At 41.5% G+C, this 21849-nt stretch overlaps 1 protein-coding gene across 1 annotated transcript in view; it reads right to left on the minus strand.

The window, feature by feature from the left end:
- Positions 1 to 21849, minus strand: part of RASGRF2 (Ras protein-specific guanine nucleotide-releasing factor 2) — a 257973-nt gene that overhangs the window by 42812 nt on the left and 193312 nt on the right. Inside the window, exon 18 of the mRNA XM_008566610.1 lies at positions 201 to 304. Within this exon, the coding sequence (XP_008564832.1) occupies positions 201 to 304 (104 nt within the window). The remainder of the gene's footprint in view (positions 1 to 200; positions 305 to 21849) is intronic.

Here is a 21849-nt window from a genome sequence, read left to right on the forward strand (position 1 = left end):
AGGGATGGCTGGTGCACTCACTGGCTGAGCGTGGTGCGGGCGACACTAAACCAAGGGTTGTGATCCCCTTACCGGTCACATAAAAGACAAAAAAAAAAATTCCTAACTCCAAAGAGTCAAGAGGTGTTTTACACGTGTAACGACTTAAAAGTTGATATAAAAAAAATCCTTGAAAGTAACCAATGAAGCCACTGAATTACCTGTGCATGCTTTGAGACCCAGTGACGGAGGACATTCAATACTCGATTGGTGGCTGTTCTCCGTATAATAAACTCCTTGTCGCATGTTCTCTCAGTGTTAAATCCTTAGGAGGAAAAGAAACACGCACATGTGTTATAGTTAAAGTCAATTCCCAGGGACCTGGAAAAGGTCACTTATTTTAGGACATTGGTTTATGAAACTCACAAATGACACCTCTTGGCAGAATTCTGCTCACCTGTTTAACTCTCAGCACCAAGTGCACCATGTGGCTGCAGGTGCAATTAAATGAATAATGTGCACACATTTGTTAAAGGCCACTAATTAAAGCTAAAGCTGCTCTAATTACACCCCCATTTATGCCTGTCTTGTTCTACAATATGAAGCCAAGGAAGAATTTTAACAAACTATTTGAGTCAGCACTAACTTATACTATTGAACTCAAATAATTATATTATCAATAACGTTTCCAATATTTGTAGGTGGATGAGCCCTTATCATGGCTCATACATGATACAAATTCTTTATCATGTATCCATATATAGAGTAGTAGTATAGCCACATACTACTTAAAATGTAATAGTTAAAAATGTATATTTCAAAATTACTAAAGGAGTAGATTTTTAAAGTTTTCACCACAAAAAAAAAAAAATGTGAAGTGATAGATTTGTTAGTTTGATTTAATCATTCCACAATGTAAACATATATCAAAGCATCACATTGTACCCCACAAACATATAATATATATAATTATTTTGTGTTAATTAAAAATAAAATAAAATAAAATTTTAAAGGATGCAACCCACAGCCAGACTGCCTGGGTTCAAATGGCTAGTTTCCCAGCCTAGCAAGTTAGATCATCTCCCTGGTGACCAGTTTCCTCACGTCCCTCATGACATAATAAGTGACCTACCTCATAGAGTTGTTGCAGGATTAAGTTTGTTAATACATGTTAAACATTTAGAATGGCACCTGGAGCAGTAGTGAAAGCTCAATAAATGTGAGCTATGATTACAATTCAATATTGGTTCAGTGTCTTTGAGTCCTCTCTGCACCAGCTATTCCTATCCCATCCCTCTGCAGCTTTCTTATAATTTTACCTGCTAAATAAATCTCAAATCTGTCCATGTCTTCCTACCTACAAAGCCAAAACCATGGCTGAGCTACGAGCAACTCTCATCTAGGCTGCAGTTACCTCCCGGCTGGTGTCCATTATCACTCTTGCCTCCTCAAATCTGTTGTCCTCACTGAAGTCAGAAAGATCTTTTAAAAGGGCACATTAGGATGTGTCATTTTAGTGTTTAAATCCCTTCAATGGCTCCTATAATACATATAAAACTTCTTAACACAGACTACGAGGTCCTCCATGGCTTGCCCCTAGCTCCTCTTTGCCTTTCCTGGAACCATGTATTTCTATGTCCTCTTCTATCTCATCACCCTCCTGTTAGTCCTTCAGCTCACCCCAGGGCCTTTGCACACACTGCTCCATACCTGAATCAATGATCGCTCCCCTTTTCACTCAGGGAAAGCCACTCTTGCTTCTTATTTCACTTCCCTAAATGAGCCCTTCCTGGCCTGAGGTGGATGACTCCCCCATTACATATCTCACAGCACGATATACATTTACTTTAGGGCACGCATTACATTTGCAATTTTACACTTATTTAGGTGATTATCTGATCAATATCTGCGTCCTCCAAGAAGACAGGGATCCAATATATTTTTTGCTGAGCTAAAAACTCTCTGGCATGTAGCAGATACTGTACACAATATATATTTGACGAATAAATGAATGAAAGCCTGGATAGTAGGAACTTAGTATTTATTTGATGAGATATGAATGTAAGGATGATTGAGTAAGTGACTGAATGAACAGTCCCCAGAGCTTATGAGAGAGTTAGACAAAAAATAAAAAGAAAAATCTGTAAGTTTCTAAAGGGCAGTGGCCCCCTCTCTTCACTCCTCTTTGAATATAGTCAGGCATCTTCCACCCTGCAGTCGACATTCACATTCTTTCAGAGGATGCTGATGATGTGCTGTTAGCAGACTGTCTTGAAAAAAAAAGCTTTCGTTATTAAAAACTTAGAAATTTTGAGTAAAATATAACACATATCCTTCTAAATGCATAGCTGAGTTCTCAGGAAAGTAAGGAATTTTCCAGGGTCAAACACGTGAGGGATCTGAAAACCAGAACCAAGCCTCTGAGCTGACGCTGGCTTTCTGGGGGTGGGGGGGTAATAGGGGATTTGGACTGAAACACCCATGTGGTTCGGTGGAAGAAGCCCCAGGGCCTTCATGAAGTTGGGGCGGGGTGGTAGGAACGGAGACTCCCACATAAAGCTGGAACTCCCACAGGACCACCCCTCTGTGAAAGAGTGAATTAGGAAAAATGTCTATCCACGAAAGAAGACAAGAAAGAAACTTGTCTGCCTCAGCCTGGATCTCAGTGTGGGTGGGGAAAAGAGCCTCCCTGAGAATTGATCACCACAGCCCATCTCATGTAGTTTGAAGCTCAGACTGAACCACTATTGTGTGGTCTGAGCCTGTAGATGAGAAGTTAAAATAAAAAGTATAAACAGCTATATGCCAACAAGTTCAAAAACCTAGAGGAAATGGATAAATTTCTGGACTCACACAAGCTTCCAAAATTAAACCAAGAAGATATAGAAAACCTGAATAGGCCAATAACATTAAAGGAGATTGAAGATGTTATCAGAAAGCTCCCAACAAAGAAAAGCCCGGGACCAGATGGATTCACAGCAGAATTTTACCAAACATTCAAAGAAGAAATGACACCGATTCTATACAAACTATTCCAAAAGATTGAAACAGAAGCAAAGCTTCCAAACACATTCTACGAAGCAAACATCATCCTGATACCAAAACCAGATAAAGATATAACCAAGAAAGAAAACTACAGGCCAATATCCCTGATGAATATAGATGCAAAAATCCTCAATAAAATATTAGCAAACAGAATACAACAACACATATGTAAAATCATTCACCACGACCAAGTGGGATTCATCCCAGGGAAACAAGGTTGGTTCAACATACGCAAATCAATAAATGTGATCCACCATATTAATAAAACCAAACACAAGGACCATATGATCATCTCTATTGACGCCGAAAAAGCATTTGATAAAATCCAACACTCAATCATGACAAAGACCCTTTATAAATTAGGCATAGACGGAAAATATCTCAGCATAATCAAAGCCATATACAATAAACCCACTGCCAATATCATCCTGAATGGGGAAAAACTAAAAGCTTTTCCTTTAAAAACAGGAACCAGACAAGGATGCCCACTCTCACCACTCCTATTCAAAATAGTTTTGGAAGTTTTAGCCAGAGCAATCAGAGAAGAGAAAGAAATAAAGGGCATCCAGATTGGAAAAGATGAAGTCAAACTGTCCCTGTTTGCAGACGATATGATCCTATATATCGAACAGCCCAAATCATCTACAAAAAAACTCTTAGAGGTGATAAAAGAGTTCAGCACAGTAGCAGGATACAAAATCAACACACAAAAATCAGTAGCATTTCTATTCACCAATAGTGAACAAGCAGAAAGAGAAATCAAGAAAGCCTGCCCATTCACAATAGCCACCAAAAAAATAAAATACCTAGGAACTGAACTAACTAAGGATGTGAAAAATCTCTATAACGAGAACTACAAACCACTCCTGAGAGAAATTAGAGAGGATACAAAAAGATGGAAAGACATCCCATGCTCCTGGATTGGAAGAATCAATATAGTGAAAATGACTATACTACCCAAAGTAATATACAAATTCAATGCAATCCCCATCAAAATTCCAATGACATTTCTCTCAGAAATGGAAAGAACTATACAGTCATTTATCTGGAATAACAAAAGACCAAGAATAGCCAAAGCAACGCTGAGCAAAAAAAAATAAAGCTGAAGGTATTACTCTACCTGACTTTAAACTATACTACAAAGCCATAATAACCAAAACAGCATGGTACTGGTATAAAAACAGAGACACTGATCAATGGAATAGAATAGAATACCCAGAAATCAACCCACGCACTCACTGCCATTTGATCTTCAGCAAAGGCATCAAGTCTATTCACTGGGGTCGGGACTCCCTCTTCAGCAAAGGGTGCTGGGATAACTGGATATCCATATGCAGGAGATTGAAACTAGACCCATACCTCTCACCATATACTAAAATCAACTCAAAATGGATCAAGGATTTAAATATACACCCCGAAACAATAAAACTTATTAAAGAAAACATAGGAGAAACCCTTCAGCAAATAGGGCTGGGCACAGACTTCATGAATATGACCCCAAAAGCACGGGCAACCAAAGGAAAAATAAACAAATGGGACTATAACAAACTAAAAAGCTTCTGCACAGCAAAAGAAACAATTAACAGAGCTAAAAGACAGCCAACAGAGTGGGAGAAAATATTTGCAAAATACACATCCAACAAAGGACTAATATCCAGAATATATAAAGAACTCAAACAACTTTACAAGAAAAAAACAAGCAACCCAATCAAAAAATGGGCAAAAGAGCTAAGCAGGCAATTCTCTAAGGAAGATATACAAATGGCCAACAGTCATATGAAAAAATGCTCAACATCACTCAGCATCCGGGAAATGCAAATCAAAACCACACTGAGATACCATCTCACCCCAGTTAGGATGGCAAAAATCCAAAAGACACTGAAAGATAAGTGCTGGCGTGGCTGCGGAGAAAAAGGAACTCTCTTACACTGTTGGTGGGAATGCACAATGGTGCAACCCCTATGGAAAATGGTTTGGAGGTTCCTCAAACAGCTGAAGATAGACCTACCATACGACCCAGCTATCCCACTGCTGGGAATATATCAAAAATAAAACATGACGTAAGAAAAAAAGGTATTTTAAAAAGATTTTTTAAGAAGCACATAAAAGTTCTTCAAATTAATAGAATTATTTTTCAATTGTTCTTGAAAAGCAGACATGTTAAAATTTAAGACTTTACGGGTAAGTAAACATAGATTAGACACAGCTGAATAAAAACAAAGCAAACTGGAAGCAGATCTGAGAAAATTATCCTAAATGCAGTACAAAGAGCTAAAGAGATGAAAAAACAAAAAAGAAAGGTTAAAAAAATAGAGAGAAAAGAATGAAAATTTCAACATGTGTCCAGTAGGATTGTCAGAAATCAGAGAGAGGCAATACAGGAAAAGGATTTTCCAGACTTGATGAAAGAATGAATCTTCAGCTTCAGGAATCACAGAGAGTCCCAAGCAGGATACATAAAGTGAAAGCCACAGCCAGATAAGCAGTGAAATGGCAGAACTCAAAGGCAAAGATATCGTTGAAGCAACCAGTGGGAATATACGTGTTATTTCTAATGGAAAGCAGATGAAAATGGGAGATGGCATGGTAAATGGGGAAGGCACATCGGAAGGCTCAGATTAATCAAAGTAGAGCAGAGGCCTGGAGTGAGAGCTGGGGAATAAGAAGTCCATTTTTCTGAAGGATGAAAGTTGAAAGCTCTTGAAACACTGAAAAAGTGGGGTCAGGCAGAGGCGCTGACACACGTATGTGCGAGCACAGGCTCACCTCCTGGCACTGAGCTTCACTTTACTACACTTCACGGATACTGTGTTTCTTACAAATTGAAGGTTCTTACACTTGCTTCGAGCAAGTCTTTCAGCACCATTTCTCCAACAACGTGTGTTCACTTTGTGTCTCCATGTCACATTTCGGTAACTCTCACAATATTTCAGACTTTTTCATTGTTGTCATATCTGCTATGGTGATCTGTGATCAGTGACCTTTGATGTTACTATTGTAATTGTTTTGGGACACCACGAATCACACCCATACAAGATGAACTGAATTGATAAATGTTGCGTGTTCTGACTGCTCCACTGACCAGGAGTTCCCCCATTTCTCTCCCTCTCCGCAGGCCTCCCTGTTCCCTGAGACACAACAATACCGAAATTAGGCCAATTGATAACCCTGCAATGGCCTCTAAGTGTTCAAGTGAAAGGAAGAGTTGCACGTTTCTCACTTTAAATCGAAACCCAGAAATGATTCCGCTTAGTGAGGAAAGCATTTTTGAAAGCCTAGACAGGCCAAAAGCTGGGCCTTTTGTAACAAACAGCCAAGTTGTGAATGCAAAGGAAACATTCACGAAGAAAATTAAAAGTGCTGCTCCAGTGAACAGACAATAAGAAAGTCCAATAGCCTCATTGCTGATATGGAGAAACTTTTAGTGGTGTGGATAGGTCATCAAACCAATTGTAACATTCACTTAAGCCAAAGCCTAATCCAGAGCAAGGCTCTACCTCTCTGCAGTTCTGTGGAGGCTGAGAGAGGAGAGGAAGCTGCAGAAGAAAAGTTCGAAACTAGCAGAGATTGGTTCATGAGGTTTAAGGAAAGAAGCCGTCTCCATAACAGAAAAGTGCACAGAGAAGCAGCAAGTGCTGATGGAGAAGCGGCAGCAAGTGATCCAGAAGATCTAGCTAAGACTATCAATGAAAGCAACTGTACTAAACAAGATTTTCAATGCAGATGAAACGGCCTTCTACTGGAAGAAGGGGTCATCTAGGACATTCATAGCTAGAGAGGAAAAGTCAATGCCTCAAAGCTTCCAAGGACAGGCTCACTCTCTTGTTAGGAACTGATGTAGCTGGTGACTTTAAGTTGAAGCCAATGCCAATTTACCATTCTAAAAATCCTAGGGTGGTTAAGAATTATGCTCCATAAATGAAACAAGGCTGAATGACAGATAGCACATCTGTTTACAGCATAGTTTACTGAATATTTTAAGTTCAATGTTGAGACCTACTGATCAGGAAAAAAAAAATCTTTTAAAATGTTACTGCTCATTGACAATGGTCACCCAAGAGCTCTTATGAAGATTCACAAGGAGATTCATGTTGTTTTCATGAATCATTTCAATGTTGAGACCTACTGATCAGGAAAAAAAAAAATCTTTTAAAATGTTACTGCTCATTGACCATGGTCACCCAAGAGCTCTTATGAAGATTCACAAGGAGATTCATGTTGTTTTCATGAATCATGCCTGCTAAACACAATATCCATTCTGCAGCCCATGGAGCAAGGAGTAATTTCAACTTTTGAGTCTTATTATTTAAGAAATACATTTTGTAAGGCTATTGCTGCCATAGGTAGTTATTTCTCTGATGGATCTGGGCAAAGTAAATTGAAACCTTCTGGAAAGGACTCATCATTCTAGATGCCATTAAGAACATTTGTGATTTACAGGAGGAGATCAAAATATCAACATTAGCAGGAATTTGGAAGAAGTTGGTTCCAACCCTCATGAATAACTTTTATGAATTCAAGACTTCAGTGGAGGAGGTAACTGAAGACATGGTAGAAATAGCAAGAGAACTAGAATTATAAGTAAATCCTGAAGATGTGACTGAATTGCTGCAATCTCATGATCAAACTGTAACAAATGAGGGTCTGCTTCTTATGGATGAGTAGAGAAAGTGGTTTCTTGAGATAGAATCTACTCCTGGTGAAGATGCTGTGAACATGGTTGAAATGACAACATAGGATTTAGAATATTACATAAACTTAATTGATAAAGCAGCAGCAGGGTTTGAGACTGACTCTAATTCTGAAAGAAGTTCTACTGTAGGTAAAATGCTATCAGAAAGCATTGCATGCTACAGAGAAATCTTTCATGAAAAGAAGAGTCAATAAATGTGGCAAACTTCACTGTTGTCTTATTTTAACAAATTGCCACAGCCACCCCAGCCTTCAGCAACCACCACCCTCATTAGTCAGGAGCCTCCAATGTCAACGTGAGACCCTCCACAGCAAAAAGATTATGACTCGCCGAAGGCTCCGATAGATGATCTTTAGCATTTTTTAGCTATAAAGTATTTTTAAATAAAGGTACGTACATTACTTTTTGAGACATAATGCTACAGCACACCCAACAGACTACAGTATAGGGTGAATATAACACATACGTGCACTGGGAAGCCAAAAGACTCTTGTGACCTTCTTTCTTATGACCTCACTTTATCATGGTGGTCTGCAGCCGAACCCACGATATCTCCAAGGTGTGTTTGCATAAAGATGGCTAATTAGTGAGAAGAGGACAGAATGGGTCAGAGATGGGATTTGTGACCTTCTTTCTTATGACCTCACTTTATCATGGTGGTCTGCAGCCGAACCCACGATATCTCCGAGGTGTGTTTGCATAAAGATGGCTAATTAGTGAGAAGAGGACAGAATGGGTCAGAGATGGGAATGAGGAAGGGACAGAAAGATAGAAATCAAAGTGAAATGTTAGGAGAGAAAAGCAATTTTAAGAGAGCTGCTACTCCCTTTAATGTATTTTAGAAAAATCATCTGCCTCCACTGGTCCATTTGTGTCTGTGTCATGGGTGGGTGGAGACGCCCACCTCTTTGAAAGACAGGCAGACACATAGAAGGAACTTTCCAGTGCTTTCCAAATTATTTAGTATCACATGTTTAAAGACGATTTAAGGGGGTTTCTTTATCAAATTTTCAATATTTCCAAAAATTCACATCTCAACCTCTATTACCATTTAGGTTAGGATTTGATTATCCTGCTTGGGTGTTCTTTGTAATTTCTTCTAATATCATGTTATTTATGTTTTTTTGTGTAGATCAGCTTGGAAAGCTTGAGAATATCTCTTTGCCAATCAGAGCTCATAAGATCTGCCATTTGCAGGGCTCAAAATTCTTTTGGAAATTAACCAAGCACTGTCTCAAATGGTCTTCAACAATGCATGCTCAGCACAGCCAGAACCATCACATCCAGTTGGAAAGAGTGGAGGGATCAGCTGCAGGCGGGTCCAGCCTTCCAAGTGCTGCAGGGGCACCAAGAATCCAGCAGGGAAGGCTCCAGAGACACACCTTCCACTCTACCCCTCACATGGCAGGCCACCCCTAATATGGCTCCAGGATGGACCAGAAGTACATGCAGTCCAGGGCTTAAACTCTCTGTGGCTCAGTTTCCTCACTCATAACATGAGGAGAATAGTGCTACTACATAAAGTTGTTTTAAAGATGAAATCATTCCTGCAAAACAGGAATAAGTCCAGGGCATTCAATAAAAGAATATTTACTATAATTATGTCCCACCTATAGCTAGCATCGTCCATCCATTCCCTTGGCCCAGTGGCCCTCACAATACACTTCTAATGATATGCAAATTATAAGGATAAGTGAAAACAGGAAAGATTTGGTGGACATCAAGCTGTCCATCTCCTTCATGAAGGACCTTTTTGCATCGCTTGATCAACACATGGAAATCTTTCATCTTAGAGAGAAATATACTCTCAATTCTATTTAAACCACTGACAACTTAGAAATGCTCTAAGCGAGACACACAAACCACCTGTCGGAGGGGCATACCTGCAGCAGGTCCTGATAGATCAAGTTTTATAAAAGTGCCTGCTGCTTACTCATTTCTACAATCACCTTAACTGTCTCTCACGTGCGAAGCTAATCCATATGTTCTTGCTATAATGTACACATCAAGGTCCATTCCAACATGCTTCTGATTAGACATGCCTATCTCCCCATTTTCATGGTCTTTAAAGCTGTCTGCAACAATCTTCCACAATTTACCAGATTTCCTCCTTGCAAGCCACCATCTAAATTGAGAGCTGCTTGGACAATATTTATTTCTGAATTTAAATATGAACAACGCAGCTAATTGGTGGCATTATCCATGTGGAAGCCATCGAGTCTTAGAATCATAGATCAACCTCCAAAAAGTCCTTGTGCCATTTTTCAGAAAAGCCAATAGCAAATATTTGTGGGGCTTTAAACATCTTTCACTTGTCAAGTGTGACCAGCACAACCAAACTCTACATGTACAAGAGTCTACTTTACTAATGTCACGTATATGGAATACTGTCACCCTGAGATTTCCGTCTTTCCAAATTATGCATATTCTTTTCTCATTTTGGGTCTGGTCAAACTGGCTAATTTTGGCAAACCACATCACCTGGAAAAGTGATAAGTATCAAACCACCATACTTGTGAACTGAAGAATGAGATGTAACCTCATGGTTCTTCCCCCAGACACCTTGTGAGTCATTCCATCCCTATAGCTGTCTCTCTAATTAGATCACACAGTACTTAGTGAAGAGATTTTATCTCAGGCACCTTGGTAGGCCCTTCAGCTTTACCCATAGCAGGCACTCAGCAGGTATTTTCTCAACAAAAATTGTATCCCTTGCAATGGGAGTGATTTGAAAGTTTCTGTAGATGCCGTATCTCTGAATAAAGGTCATTCTTTCACCATATTGCCATGATGACTATTTATTTGAAATCTATCACAAGCAGAAAATACAGCAAATAGTGGCAGGGAGGCAAAGGGGTTGAAAATAGGGAAAAGGAGGGAAATTTTCATTTTATTTTTCAAATGGTGTGATACTCAGCCAATTTCACTGCCTACTTTGTAAGAGGCAAGTAGAAATAATAGTGAGATGGAAATAAGTTTACATATAGGTGGATTATGGGCTAGTCCAGTTAGAACCACCCTGAGGCTACCTTAGGAAAAACCGTGAAAGATAAGGACATTCTTGAATATGGTTCAGTATTTTAACAGTGACAGCAGATCACCAAGAAGTGTGACACCAAGAAGTGTCCACAGAGCTGTTATTAATGCCAACAAAGCATCTTTAAGCCATCTTTCTGCCTTGGTGGGGAAAGTTAGAGTAGAATCAGAAGAACCAAAATGCACAGGGATGATACTTATTGATATCAGTGGTCCATGGTGGTGGGCTGCCTAGGGGGAGGTAAGCAAGAACTATTGGTTACTTTAACTGTCTTCTAGGAACTGTTTCTTGTGTTTTTGTGCCCAGTGACTGGTATGATCGGTGCTTAATAAATTTAGTCTTGCCAAATGAAGGCATTGTGAGTATTTTAATTGGTGGGGCAATTAAGAATAATGCCATTTCAGTGATCCATCACTTTTCACTTTATATCAATATGACACAATCTGTCCAAGAGCCTCAATGTTATCAATGCATTTTGCTTTACCCCGTACCTATCTTTCTGAAAAATCATGTGCAAGACAAAAACATATCATTGGTTTGTATATTTCTGTGCACTTGGATTATAACCATATTTCTACTCTTCGGTTGCTGCCATGGAAAGATCATTGATATTTATTTGCTGCTCTGTGCCAGGCACTGTGCTAGGAGCCTTACAAGTGGTGTGCAATTTAACCCTCACAACTAAGGACAATAATAATTGCCATTCATTGCATGACCCCAAGTGCTGGGGATAGAACCATAAGTATTGTTGGCTTCTACAAAGATAACAGCAACCATGTAGGGTAAGTGCTGTTGTCCCCATTTGCAGACAAAGAAACAGAAAATCTAAGAGGTTAAGAAACTTGGCGAAGGTTACAGAACTAATAACTGTCAGGATCAGGATTCGAGCCCAGGTCTGTCCATTTCCACAGCCACAGCACTCTTCATTACGTCTCCAAGTTTACGCTTTAAATTTCTCCGGCAAGTTGGTAAATCAACACTTGAAGCTGTACAAGAAGAGGCTATTTGGATATTTTGGAAACGTAAATGCTTTCCTTTTAATTCTATTTCTCTTCTAAATTTTGAAGAGTGAGAGCGTGGCACCACATGTTTCATACCGTCATGGATTTTAAACCCAAACATTTACTTACCTAACTGGAATTTACATTTCCTCAAAATGTGCTCTTTTCCCAAACTCATTACATTTCTTACATGACATTATATAGATCAGTGCTTTTCAAACTTCCAGTTGTAACCTATTAATGGGAACTGAAATCAATTTAATGCATTATGACCAGCATTAAAAAAAAATAGATGAAAACTGTCTGAGTAAACTGGACATAGTGAGGGTGAGTATTCTTTAGTCAAACTTCTGTTTTAATTGTGTGATTGTGTGTTTGCGTGTGTGTGTATGTATCCTGGGTCATAATGTAAGATTTATTTCTTAGAGTGGGTTGAAATACAGAAGTTTGAAAGTGACTGATATAGACAATCTTCTTATTAGCACCATGCTAAATGATCTGCGTTAATTTCCCAGAAATCCTGGGTAACCAAGTCCATGCTTTGCTCTGAAACAGCAGAGGATGATGCTTCTCCTCTTGTCATGGTCCCCCTTTGCTCTGTCACCAAACACTCATTCTCCACCTGCCACCGGATCCTCTGGTCTGTCCACCTCTGCCTCATTCCCTGGTTTTTTGCCTCTTCTCAAGTTAACCCCATTCAGTTCTCACTCCCTTAGGGACATGATCCTCTCATGGTTTTTCTACACACTCCAACCAGACATGTCCAGTTCCAACATTTCCTCAAATCCCTCATTCCAAGGTTCCTATGAGCCATTTTCATGTTAATGACACATTCCCTCTCATAAGAAACATATCCAAAAATCAAGTGCAGGCTTCTTTCCCTCCAACTCCTCTCCATCCTAACTTTCCTGTTGACTTAAGGTAACCATGGTTTCAGCCTCTTAGATGGGAAACCTCACTCTTCTGTCTCTCCTTGGTGTTTCCCATTCAGCCAACAAATCCTATTAACTTTTGGCAGCAGCTGTCAGATTTATCCCTTTTCCTCCATTCTCCTGCCACCATCCTAAGTCTAGGTGCTGCATACATGGGTTGCAGCTCCTGTCTCCAAGATCGTCTCCCTTTCTCCATTCTCTCTGTCCTTCTACCCCTCCTACATCCATAATTCAATCATTCAGTCAATGTCTATGGAGCACCTACTATGTTCCAGGTACTGTGTAGGTGCTGAGTGAACAAAAGAGATGTGCTCCCTGCTCTCATGCAGTTTGCTCTCTAAAGGGAGAGGAGATAGCCTTCAAACAAGCAAAACACCAAAAATGAACAATTCAAAACCCTAGAAATGAGCAAGGTGCCTGTCTCTTTCAGAATAATCTTCCTAAATACCCCTTTAACTTGTTACTGCTCCAGTGCAAGTAATTCTACTATCTCCCTAATGCCCACTGAACCAAGTCTAGAATATTTTCCTAGACATGAAGAGGTTAAGTAACTTGCTCAAGGTCACACAGCTAGTAAGCCAAAAAAAAAAAAAAATAGGTCAATGCAGACCAGCAGGAGACTTGCACATATGCGGTGCTGTACATCATGTTAACAGTGTAACTGAGTCTATGAATTGACATACTCTTTCTTGAGAGATGATCTAGAATAATAGGTACAATTACAGAAGCTGAACTTTAATCTGGATAGGGTAGGAAATCTGCCATAGTAATCTACTGGTACATTTAACTGCTTCCATTTTAATGGAATAACAGTTAGTAATCTTTTGTTTGCACAGGACAGAAAACCCAACTCAAACTGGCCTGGAGTAAAAAGGGAATTACTATGTCATATATCTGGAGATGGTTCTAGAGTCAGATCCTATCTGACTCATAATGGAATAACAGTTAGTAATCTTTTGTTTGCACAGGACAGAAAACCCAACTCAAACTGGCCTGGAGTGAAAAGGGAATTACTATGTCATATATCTGGAGATGGTTCTAGAGTCAGATCCTATCTGACTCAGAAGCAAATGATGTCATTTCTGTCTATTTCTCTTTGGTGCTCTAATTCTGCTGTCACTTCCAGGTAGCAAAAATTGGGAAGGCCATGCTAGTCTTATAACCTCACATCACACCATCCAGAAGACAATGGGGCATTTTTTCTGGTAACTTCTATTGAAGAGAGGAAGTCTCTATCCTGGAAGCCCCCAAACGAATCCTGACATTTTACTGACACAGACTGTGTCGTATGCCTTCTATGAAGTCATCGCTGTGGAGAAGGTAGGGGTGGGGGAGGTAAGCTCCCACTCAAAGCACCTAGCCAGGAATGTGAAGGGGCGGTTTCTAAAGGTGTTATTTGTAAGACACTAATGAGGCAATGAACAAATGTATTTTTTAAAAACCTTTTTATAACTGTGTCCTTATCCTTCGGTTTTAAAATTCTCATTCCTACTGAGGTTAACCCAAGATTTTCTCTGAGTGCAATTAACTGTAACAATAAAAAAATATATTCTCATAGACTGAGGAAAAGAAGTTCAGCAGATGTATCATGGTTTGTGATGAAAAATATATGAAGAATGGTAAAATCAGTATCTTTCCTTTGCTTTCATCTTCCAAGGAAATCAGTAACTAAGACCACCAACTGAATTGTTCTTATGGATTTTCTTTTTTTAAATGTGTGCTGTTTAGATTCTTAAAAGAATAACTATATATTGAGTTTAAAATAAGACTGAGAACCTTTGTGTATTCTTTTAATTCTCGCAATTGCATAAAACATGTTCTTCATTTTTACAGATGAGGAAACTGAGACTCGGAGAAATCCAATAGCCACCGAAGGTCACAGATGGTAAAAGCAGAATAAATAAATAAATGACTTTTCAAGAAAATTGCCTGATGTAAGAAGGAAAGAGGCTAGAAACTAAAGATGACTCAGGTTTGTGGGAAAATATGATAACTTGAACTACTCAGAAAACTAGAAAACAGCAATCTTAAAAAACAATGAAAGAAATATAATACTCTTGGCCAGTTTCTGGACAGCAAAACCAGTACTACCCAAAAAGGCCTTTGAAAATACAGTGAATGCTCTAGAAATGGCTAATATGCAGAATAGCAAGAAACAAACAAACAAAAAGAACAAACTTTAAATTTTCTGATCATTTTCTTTTCTGTCCAACTTCATAACCAACTATGTGAAAAAGGAAGGGAGGAAGATTTTTCCGTACATTAGTTTGAATTCCCTGATGGGCGTTAGCTACCTTCTCTGGATAAGATGTCATATAAGCCTGGCATGGGACAATATTCATATCCTTGGCATTAGGTAAATAATATATTTACCAAATAAATATAATATAAACATAAATAATAACAAAATAGTGCCAATTTTAAAAAACCTTCTACAAAATCCTATGCACACATCTAGAAATGCTTTTCCAGGGGAACGGAGATGGGGAGAGTAAGTGACGGCTTCTTATCAGAGGGGACATGTTTAGAGTGTGTGGAAAGTTGTGAATGAGCATGCACCTTGTATGCAAGGGGCAGGGAGATGGGGGCAGGCCACAGAATTAGTTGAGACATTCTGAAGATGCCAAAGCAGAGAATTTTAGAGATGGTTGGGAGGGAGGATGAAAACAGGCCATCTTCTCCCCCTCAACTGTGAACATATAAGAATTTACACAAAATGGTTTTAATGGCTAAAAATGGTAGGTTTTACCATTAGAAGCATTCCTTGGTGGGGGAGGGGGTCACAAAGCACAAAGCCAGCCTGTTTTAGTCAGACACAAATTATTTACTAGGCATCTTTGTGCCGATCACTTTTGCAAGAGCTGGGGTACAACAGTGAAAAAGGAAAGCTACTCACGGGAACCTACATTCTACTGGGGGGAGACAGAAATAATAAATAAGTCATGCCAATGATACTATTACCTATAAACAAATAAATAAAGTAAATCCAGATATTGAAAAGGAGAGCTATTGAAAAGAACTACTGATATTCAGATATTGAAAAGGTGAAGGATAAATAGGCTAATGTGAGAGAGAGGGCACATTAGCTAGGTCGGGTTGGGGAAGGCATTTCTAAGAAGAGGACGCATGAGTTGGGACGTGAACGCGGCAAATGAGGCGATCATGTGATCTGAGGGAAGAGTGTTTCGCGCAGACGGAACAATGAATGTAAAGGCTGAGACAGCTCCGCATGACTGAAGCACAGAAGGCGGCCCAGTGAGGCTGGAGCCCAGTGAATATCAGGGCAGGACAAGGGGGTGATGTTGGAGAGGGGATAAAGTCACTGAGCATCTTTTTTTTTTTTTTTTTTTTTTTTTTTTTTTTTTTTTTTTTTTTTTTTTTCTTTTTTTTTGTCTTTTGTCTTTTTTCCGTGTCCGGCAACGGATCGCAACCCTCAGTGTTGCCCCCGTACCGGACCGGGGACCGGCAACGGGATCGCAAGCCTCGGTGTTGCTCCCGCGCCTCGCCCAGCCAGTGGGCGGGAGCCGGTCTGTATGTGGGATCCGAACCCTCGGACGGGAGTGCCGCCGCGCTTCCCAAGCGGCGCACTATCCAGTGCGCCACCGGGCCGGCCCGTCACTGAGCATCTTTTTTTTTTTTTTTTTCTTTTTTTTTGTCTTTTGTCTTTTTTCCGTGTCCGGCAACGGATCGCAACCCTCAGTGTTGCCCCCGTACCGGACCGGGGACCGGCAACGGGATCGCAAGCCTCGGTGTTGCTCCCGCGCCTCGCCCAGCCAGTGGGCGGGAGCCGGTCTGTATGTGGGATCCGAACCCTCGGACGGGAGTGCCGCCGCGCTTCCCAAGCGGCGCACTATCCAGTGCGCCACCGGGCCGGCCCGTCACTGAGCATCTTTTAAGCCAACTTAAAGAGCTGAATTTTACTCTCTGGTGCTGGGAAGTCACCAGAAGGTTTTGCTCAGGGATACATGTATCTGATTTACACTTTGGAAAGGTTACTCTGGCTGCCATGTGTAGTGTGGACTAGAGGGGGTAAAACTGGGGTAAGGAGAGACCACGAGAGAGGGAGTAATCCAGGTGATGCAGGTTTGGACAAAGGTTGTAGCAGGAGATGGAAAGGACTGTTGCAGATGGAGGGGCTAAGATTTGCTGATTGATCAGATGTGGAGGTCTGTACTGAATTGAATAGTGTTCCCCCCAAATTCATGCCCACTCAGAAGCTGTGAATGGTACTTTATTTGGAAATGTGGTCTTTGCAGATGGGGCCAAGTTAAGATAGCACACTGGATTAGAATGGATCCTAAATCCAATGACTGGTGTAGTTGTAAGAATAGGTTAATTTGGACACAGACACACTGAGAGGGAAAAAATCATGTGATAACAGAGGCAGAGATTGGAGTTATGATGCCACCAGCCAAGGAACACCAAGGAGTGCCACCAGAAGCTAGGAAGAGACAAGGCGGGACTTTCCCCGAGAACCCTCAGAAAGCGTGGCCCTGCCAACAGCTCGAATAAATTTTGGTTGTGTTTAGCCACCCAAATTGAGGAAATTTGTTAAAGCAACTTTAAGAAACTAATACAAGGTCTGAGGGGAAGAGAGAAATCAAGAATGGTCCCACTGTTGGGGACCTGGACATCATCATCAATAGATGATGATGCTATTTCCTGAAATGGAGCAAGGGTAGGTTTGGGGTAGAAAATCAAGAGTTTGGTTTTAGACATACTGAGTTTGAGATGCCTTTCAGATCTCTAAGGGGCAAATCAATGGGATTATTAGACATAACAGCCTGAAGCTCGTGTAGAAAGGTTCAGACTGGAAATGTAAATTCGATCATATCAAGCATTTAAACAGTACTTAAAAATCATAAGACTGGATGAGCTTGCTTAGGTAGAGATGTAGACAGGAAAAAGGGCAGACAGTGCCCCTGGCCCCACAACCAGGAGAGATTTGGTCAAAGAGGAGGGCAAAGGAGATCAAAAAAGTAAAAGGAAAACCAGGTAAAAGGACTTCCTTTCCTCTTGGCCTCCATGAGACCACCTGTGCCTGGTATGACAGGGCTTTGGCTTTGGCAAGATGTCGGGCATTGGAGACCTGAATCAGGGTCATTTCAAGAGGGACAGAGTGAAAGTCCAAGAGAATAGGTTGAGAGAAAAAGGAGGCATTGAATTGGAGACATTAATTATGGACAGTTCTTTCAGACATTTCGCTTTGAAAGTAAGCAGAGATATGGAGCAGTTGCTGGTAAGATGGGTGATATTAAGACATGATGTTGGCATGCTGATAGGGATGGCTGAGTACAGGGAGGAACCGATGTGGAGAAAGAAAAGGGTAAGTGGAGGAGAACAGTTCTTGAGGAGGTAAAAAGGATGGATGGGGGATAAGTGGAGGTGTTGACCCGAGAGCAGTGCAGGGTGATTGTTCCAGAGCCACCGGGAGAAGGCAGAGGAGGAGACCAAGTGCAGGGGCTGGTGAAATCAGTAGAGGAAAGAGGTCACCTTGGACCATTCCCATCTTCTTTCACTATGAAACATGAGACATGATCATCAGCTGAGACTGGAGAGGGATGTTGGGCCCTGAGAAGAGGAGAAGACAGGAAATGGTCTTCCGGGGGTGTAGGAAAGTGACTTTACTAGGATTATCTGGCACCACAGAACAACACCTGTTTGAGATCTGAAGTCGTAAAGTGAGTCCAGCTGCACAACCCTAGGCGTCTCTCCAGAGAATAGCTCCGTTCTGTCTGAATACCAAGTCTGTCCGAGTCCATCAGTACTCAGTTAGGGACTGGGCTGAGCCATACTGTACTCTGTGTCTTTGATTCTTCCCTCAGAACTTGCCAGGGGAGGCTTCTGTTTTTCCTCCTGTGCCCCAGAGGTGGCTGCAGAGAAGCTGAGGGTCAGAGTGAAGGCGTTCATGCCTGCAGCTGCTCTCATGGCCTTTCGTTTTAAATTCCGTGCCCTGCTTTGAGACATACAGATGGCTCAGTGAGGAGACTGTCACCACCAGCCCATTGTGTACTGAAGTGCATGGTTTAAAGACCTATCCAGGATTTCAGACAGACCCTGACCAGCTTGCTGTATAATTCCACTAAAGTGAATTGGTTTAACAACAACTGACTGATTGATGATTCTAAATTTTAAGAGTCTCTTGGTCTTGCATTTTCTCTTGTTTGTGTCCCTACTGGCAATGTCCTTCTACCTCTCACCTAAGGCTGCTTTGGGGCAGGAACACCTACATCTCATGTAGCCTTGAGTCCCCAAGATTCATACTACAGAACAGGCTCTGGATAAATGGCTGCTACATGTGTCTGTGACAACCAGTTCTCTAACTGCATGATTAAGAATTTCTGGCGGGAAGACAAGCCTTGGACACCCCAGGTGCCTTATGCCAATAGCTTTGGATCATCCCTTTGTCCACAGAGGACAATGTAAAATAACTCACACGGTGCTAACAGCTCAACATGATCATGCTCTCACTGCATGCTGCCAGGATCATCCCACTCTCGGCAGACCTCGCCACCTGTGACTTGAAGATGGAAGTCACCTCAGCAGGGAGATCAGGAGACACCCGGACTCCCCTTCCTTCAAAGTCTGTCTGCAATTTCATCCTCACTCTCTTCCTTCACCCCCAGGGAGGGCAGCAAGATGTGATGGAAAGAACACCTGGGAATGGGCTGGAGATTTTTTAATGGGCTTATCTCACTGAATGGCCTTAGGAAAGTCCCTCCATCTCTCGTGGTCTCAGATTCCTCTTTGATCACATGAGGAGCAATCTAGATGCCTCCAAGTTCCCTTCCTTAGTGTTGCCTTGGACAAAGCTTAGTCTCGCACCACATGTCTGGTACCCTTCCTTCCCGGTCATCAATTCCCCCCCCCCCCCCCCCCCCCCTCCCCCCCCCTCCTCCATCTTTTCCTTCTCCCCCCTCCTCCCCCCCCCCCCCAGCCCCCATCCTTCCTCTAGCACCTCAGTCTCCACAGATGCCGCCCATCTGCTTATGAAGCCTTTCCCTCAACACTGCTGCTCCCTCACAGGTGACAGCAGAGGCTGCGTCTTTCTCGCTTATCCAAGGTTTCCTTAGAGTATTTGTAAGCAGACAAGTGCTTCTGACAGAAGAAGTAAAGTGTCCTTGCCCCAATAATCCACTGGTGCTTTGATCCTGGATACTTCTCAGTAAAGTTGGGCACTCCCAGTTCCATACATCTCACTGCATCCATGAGTTTACATAAAGCCCCCTGAGTGGAAATAGACCACAACCCCATCTCTTCTCTTTGAGGCTCAATGACAATGAGATGTATCGGGTGGACCTGTGTGGCACAGAACCAGGTCAGACTGCAGGAAAGGATAATGGCAGCTCCTGACAGTCAAGTCACCAGAAGCAAAGAGGAGTCTGGACTGGATAAGTCCCAAGGCTTAGGGAAGGTGTAAGTCCTGTGCTCTGGGCAAGTTAGAAAAGACCTGCCCCAGCCCCCAGAGTGGCCATGGAGAGAGTGGGCTTCCCAGTAGCATGTCTGGAGACTGGCCAAAGCGTCAGCACCAGCAACAGAGGCCTCTGGGACCAGCAGGTGGGGCTGTTGATGCAGTTAGGATGTGACATCTGGCCTAGAGGAGCACCAGCAGGCAGATAAGGACAGGAAAAAACAACACTAAGAATTCTTGGAAATATTCCCAAGGAATTCTTTGAAAGACAGACTTTCCAATGATGATCCCTATTGATTGCAAGGTGAGGGAGCCAGTTACTAAATTATTGTAATTCAAGTATGGGAAAAAATCAGGCCTCACTTTGAGGTCCAACATTGGAGGTCTGGGACACTGGGTTACATTTATACCTCTCTTCATTCAAAGGGCCTTTCACACAGTAGGTACTCAGTCGATCTGTTCAATTGTTTTTATTTTCTTTAATCCCAGATTTTATATTCACTTTATCATTTGTAGATAAATATAACAACACAGACTGATTTCATTTATTGGGAGACCTTGGTATTTCCTGAGGCAGGAGGTTCCTGAACCTCCCTGCTTTGGAATTTACCACACTTCTCCTCCCATCCCCTCGTCCCCAGGGTCTGTAACCACAAGACTTGAGGTATTGTAAAGGACTTTCAGTGTAGCAACTGAGGATTCATAAGGGAGGCTTGTGCACAGTTGTGAAACCTTCAGCCCAAGGGAAAAGCCCTCCATGCAAGGACAGGCTCTCACGGGGCCCCACCCTTGGGGCACCCTCCACCCTGGCTGGCTGGGGATGGACTCTGCCTCTCTTCCATGTCTCTGCAGACTGTCACAGATTATGTCTATTTGTATCGTTTCAGTGGGAAATGGCTACTCAATGCTGGATGCTGAAAACTTTCAACACGGCTTACTAAAAATTCTTAAAATGTATTTGAGAGCCTCAAAGTTCCTCTTTTGCCCTGACCAGACACCTTCGCCTCAATTACATAGGACTTGAATTCCTACAGAGGAATATCATCATTCTACCCTCTAGAATCCATACTTTGTTGATCAGGCCAACACTTGCCAATTGGTGTGCAAGTGCCGGACAGCAGCAGCAGCTCCCCAAGATTCCTCTCCCTGGGTCTGTGTTACCATCACTACTCATTAGGCTAGAGACAGTCCTTCTTTTAAAACCACAAATACTGAAAATATCTTCTATTTAACCTCCCAAGAAATGACTCAACAGTCTAGAAATGATTCAACAGTCTACTAGACACTTGTACAAAAATATTTTCTACCAAATCAAGTCAAAGTATTTGGCTAATATAAATATGAATTAATGAACCATACTGATTCCTAAACTTCGTAAGGGTTGACTGATTTTTTTTCATCAAACTTGGCTGGATTTTAAGGGCAGAGACCTTACTAACCACAGTGAATAAGTGTCATTTTGGTTAGAAAAATAACTCTCCAAAAGTAAACTAACCTCTTGGACTTAAGGTCCTGTGCAAAGGCTGTAAAATATACTAAACCCCGGAGTGAATGTACAGATGCTGAGAAAATGCCCAGTCCTGAAGAAATGCAGATGGCCCTTGTGCTTGTCTGTCAAACTCAAGCCAGTGACCCTGTCTCATGCTTCAGAGGTAGGAGAGCTCTGGCTTAACAGGCCTAGGAAATACACTACATTGAAAACATCATTTTTAGAGTTCAAGCATTATGATTATTATCATTTTTTTTTTTTT

The sequence above is a fragment of the Galeopterus variegatus genome, unplaced genomic scaffold (assembly GCF_000696425.1).
Source record: "Galeopterus variegatus unplaced genomic scaffold, G_variegatus-3.0.2 Scaffold254, whole genome shotgun sequence".
NCBI lineage: Eukaryota > Metazoa > Chordata > Mammalia > Dermoptera > Cynocephalidae > Galeopterus > Galeopterus variegatus.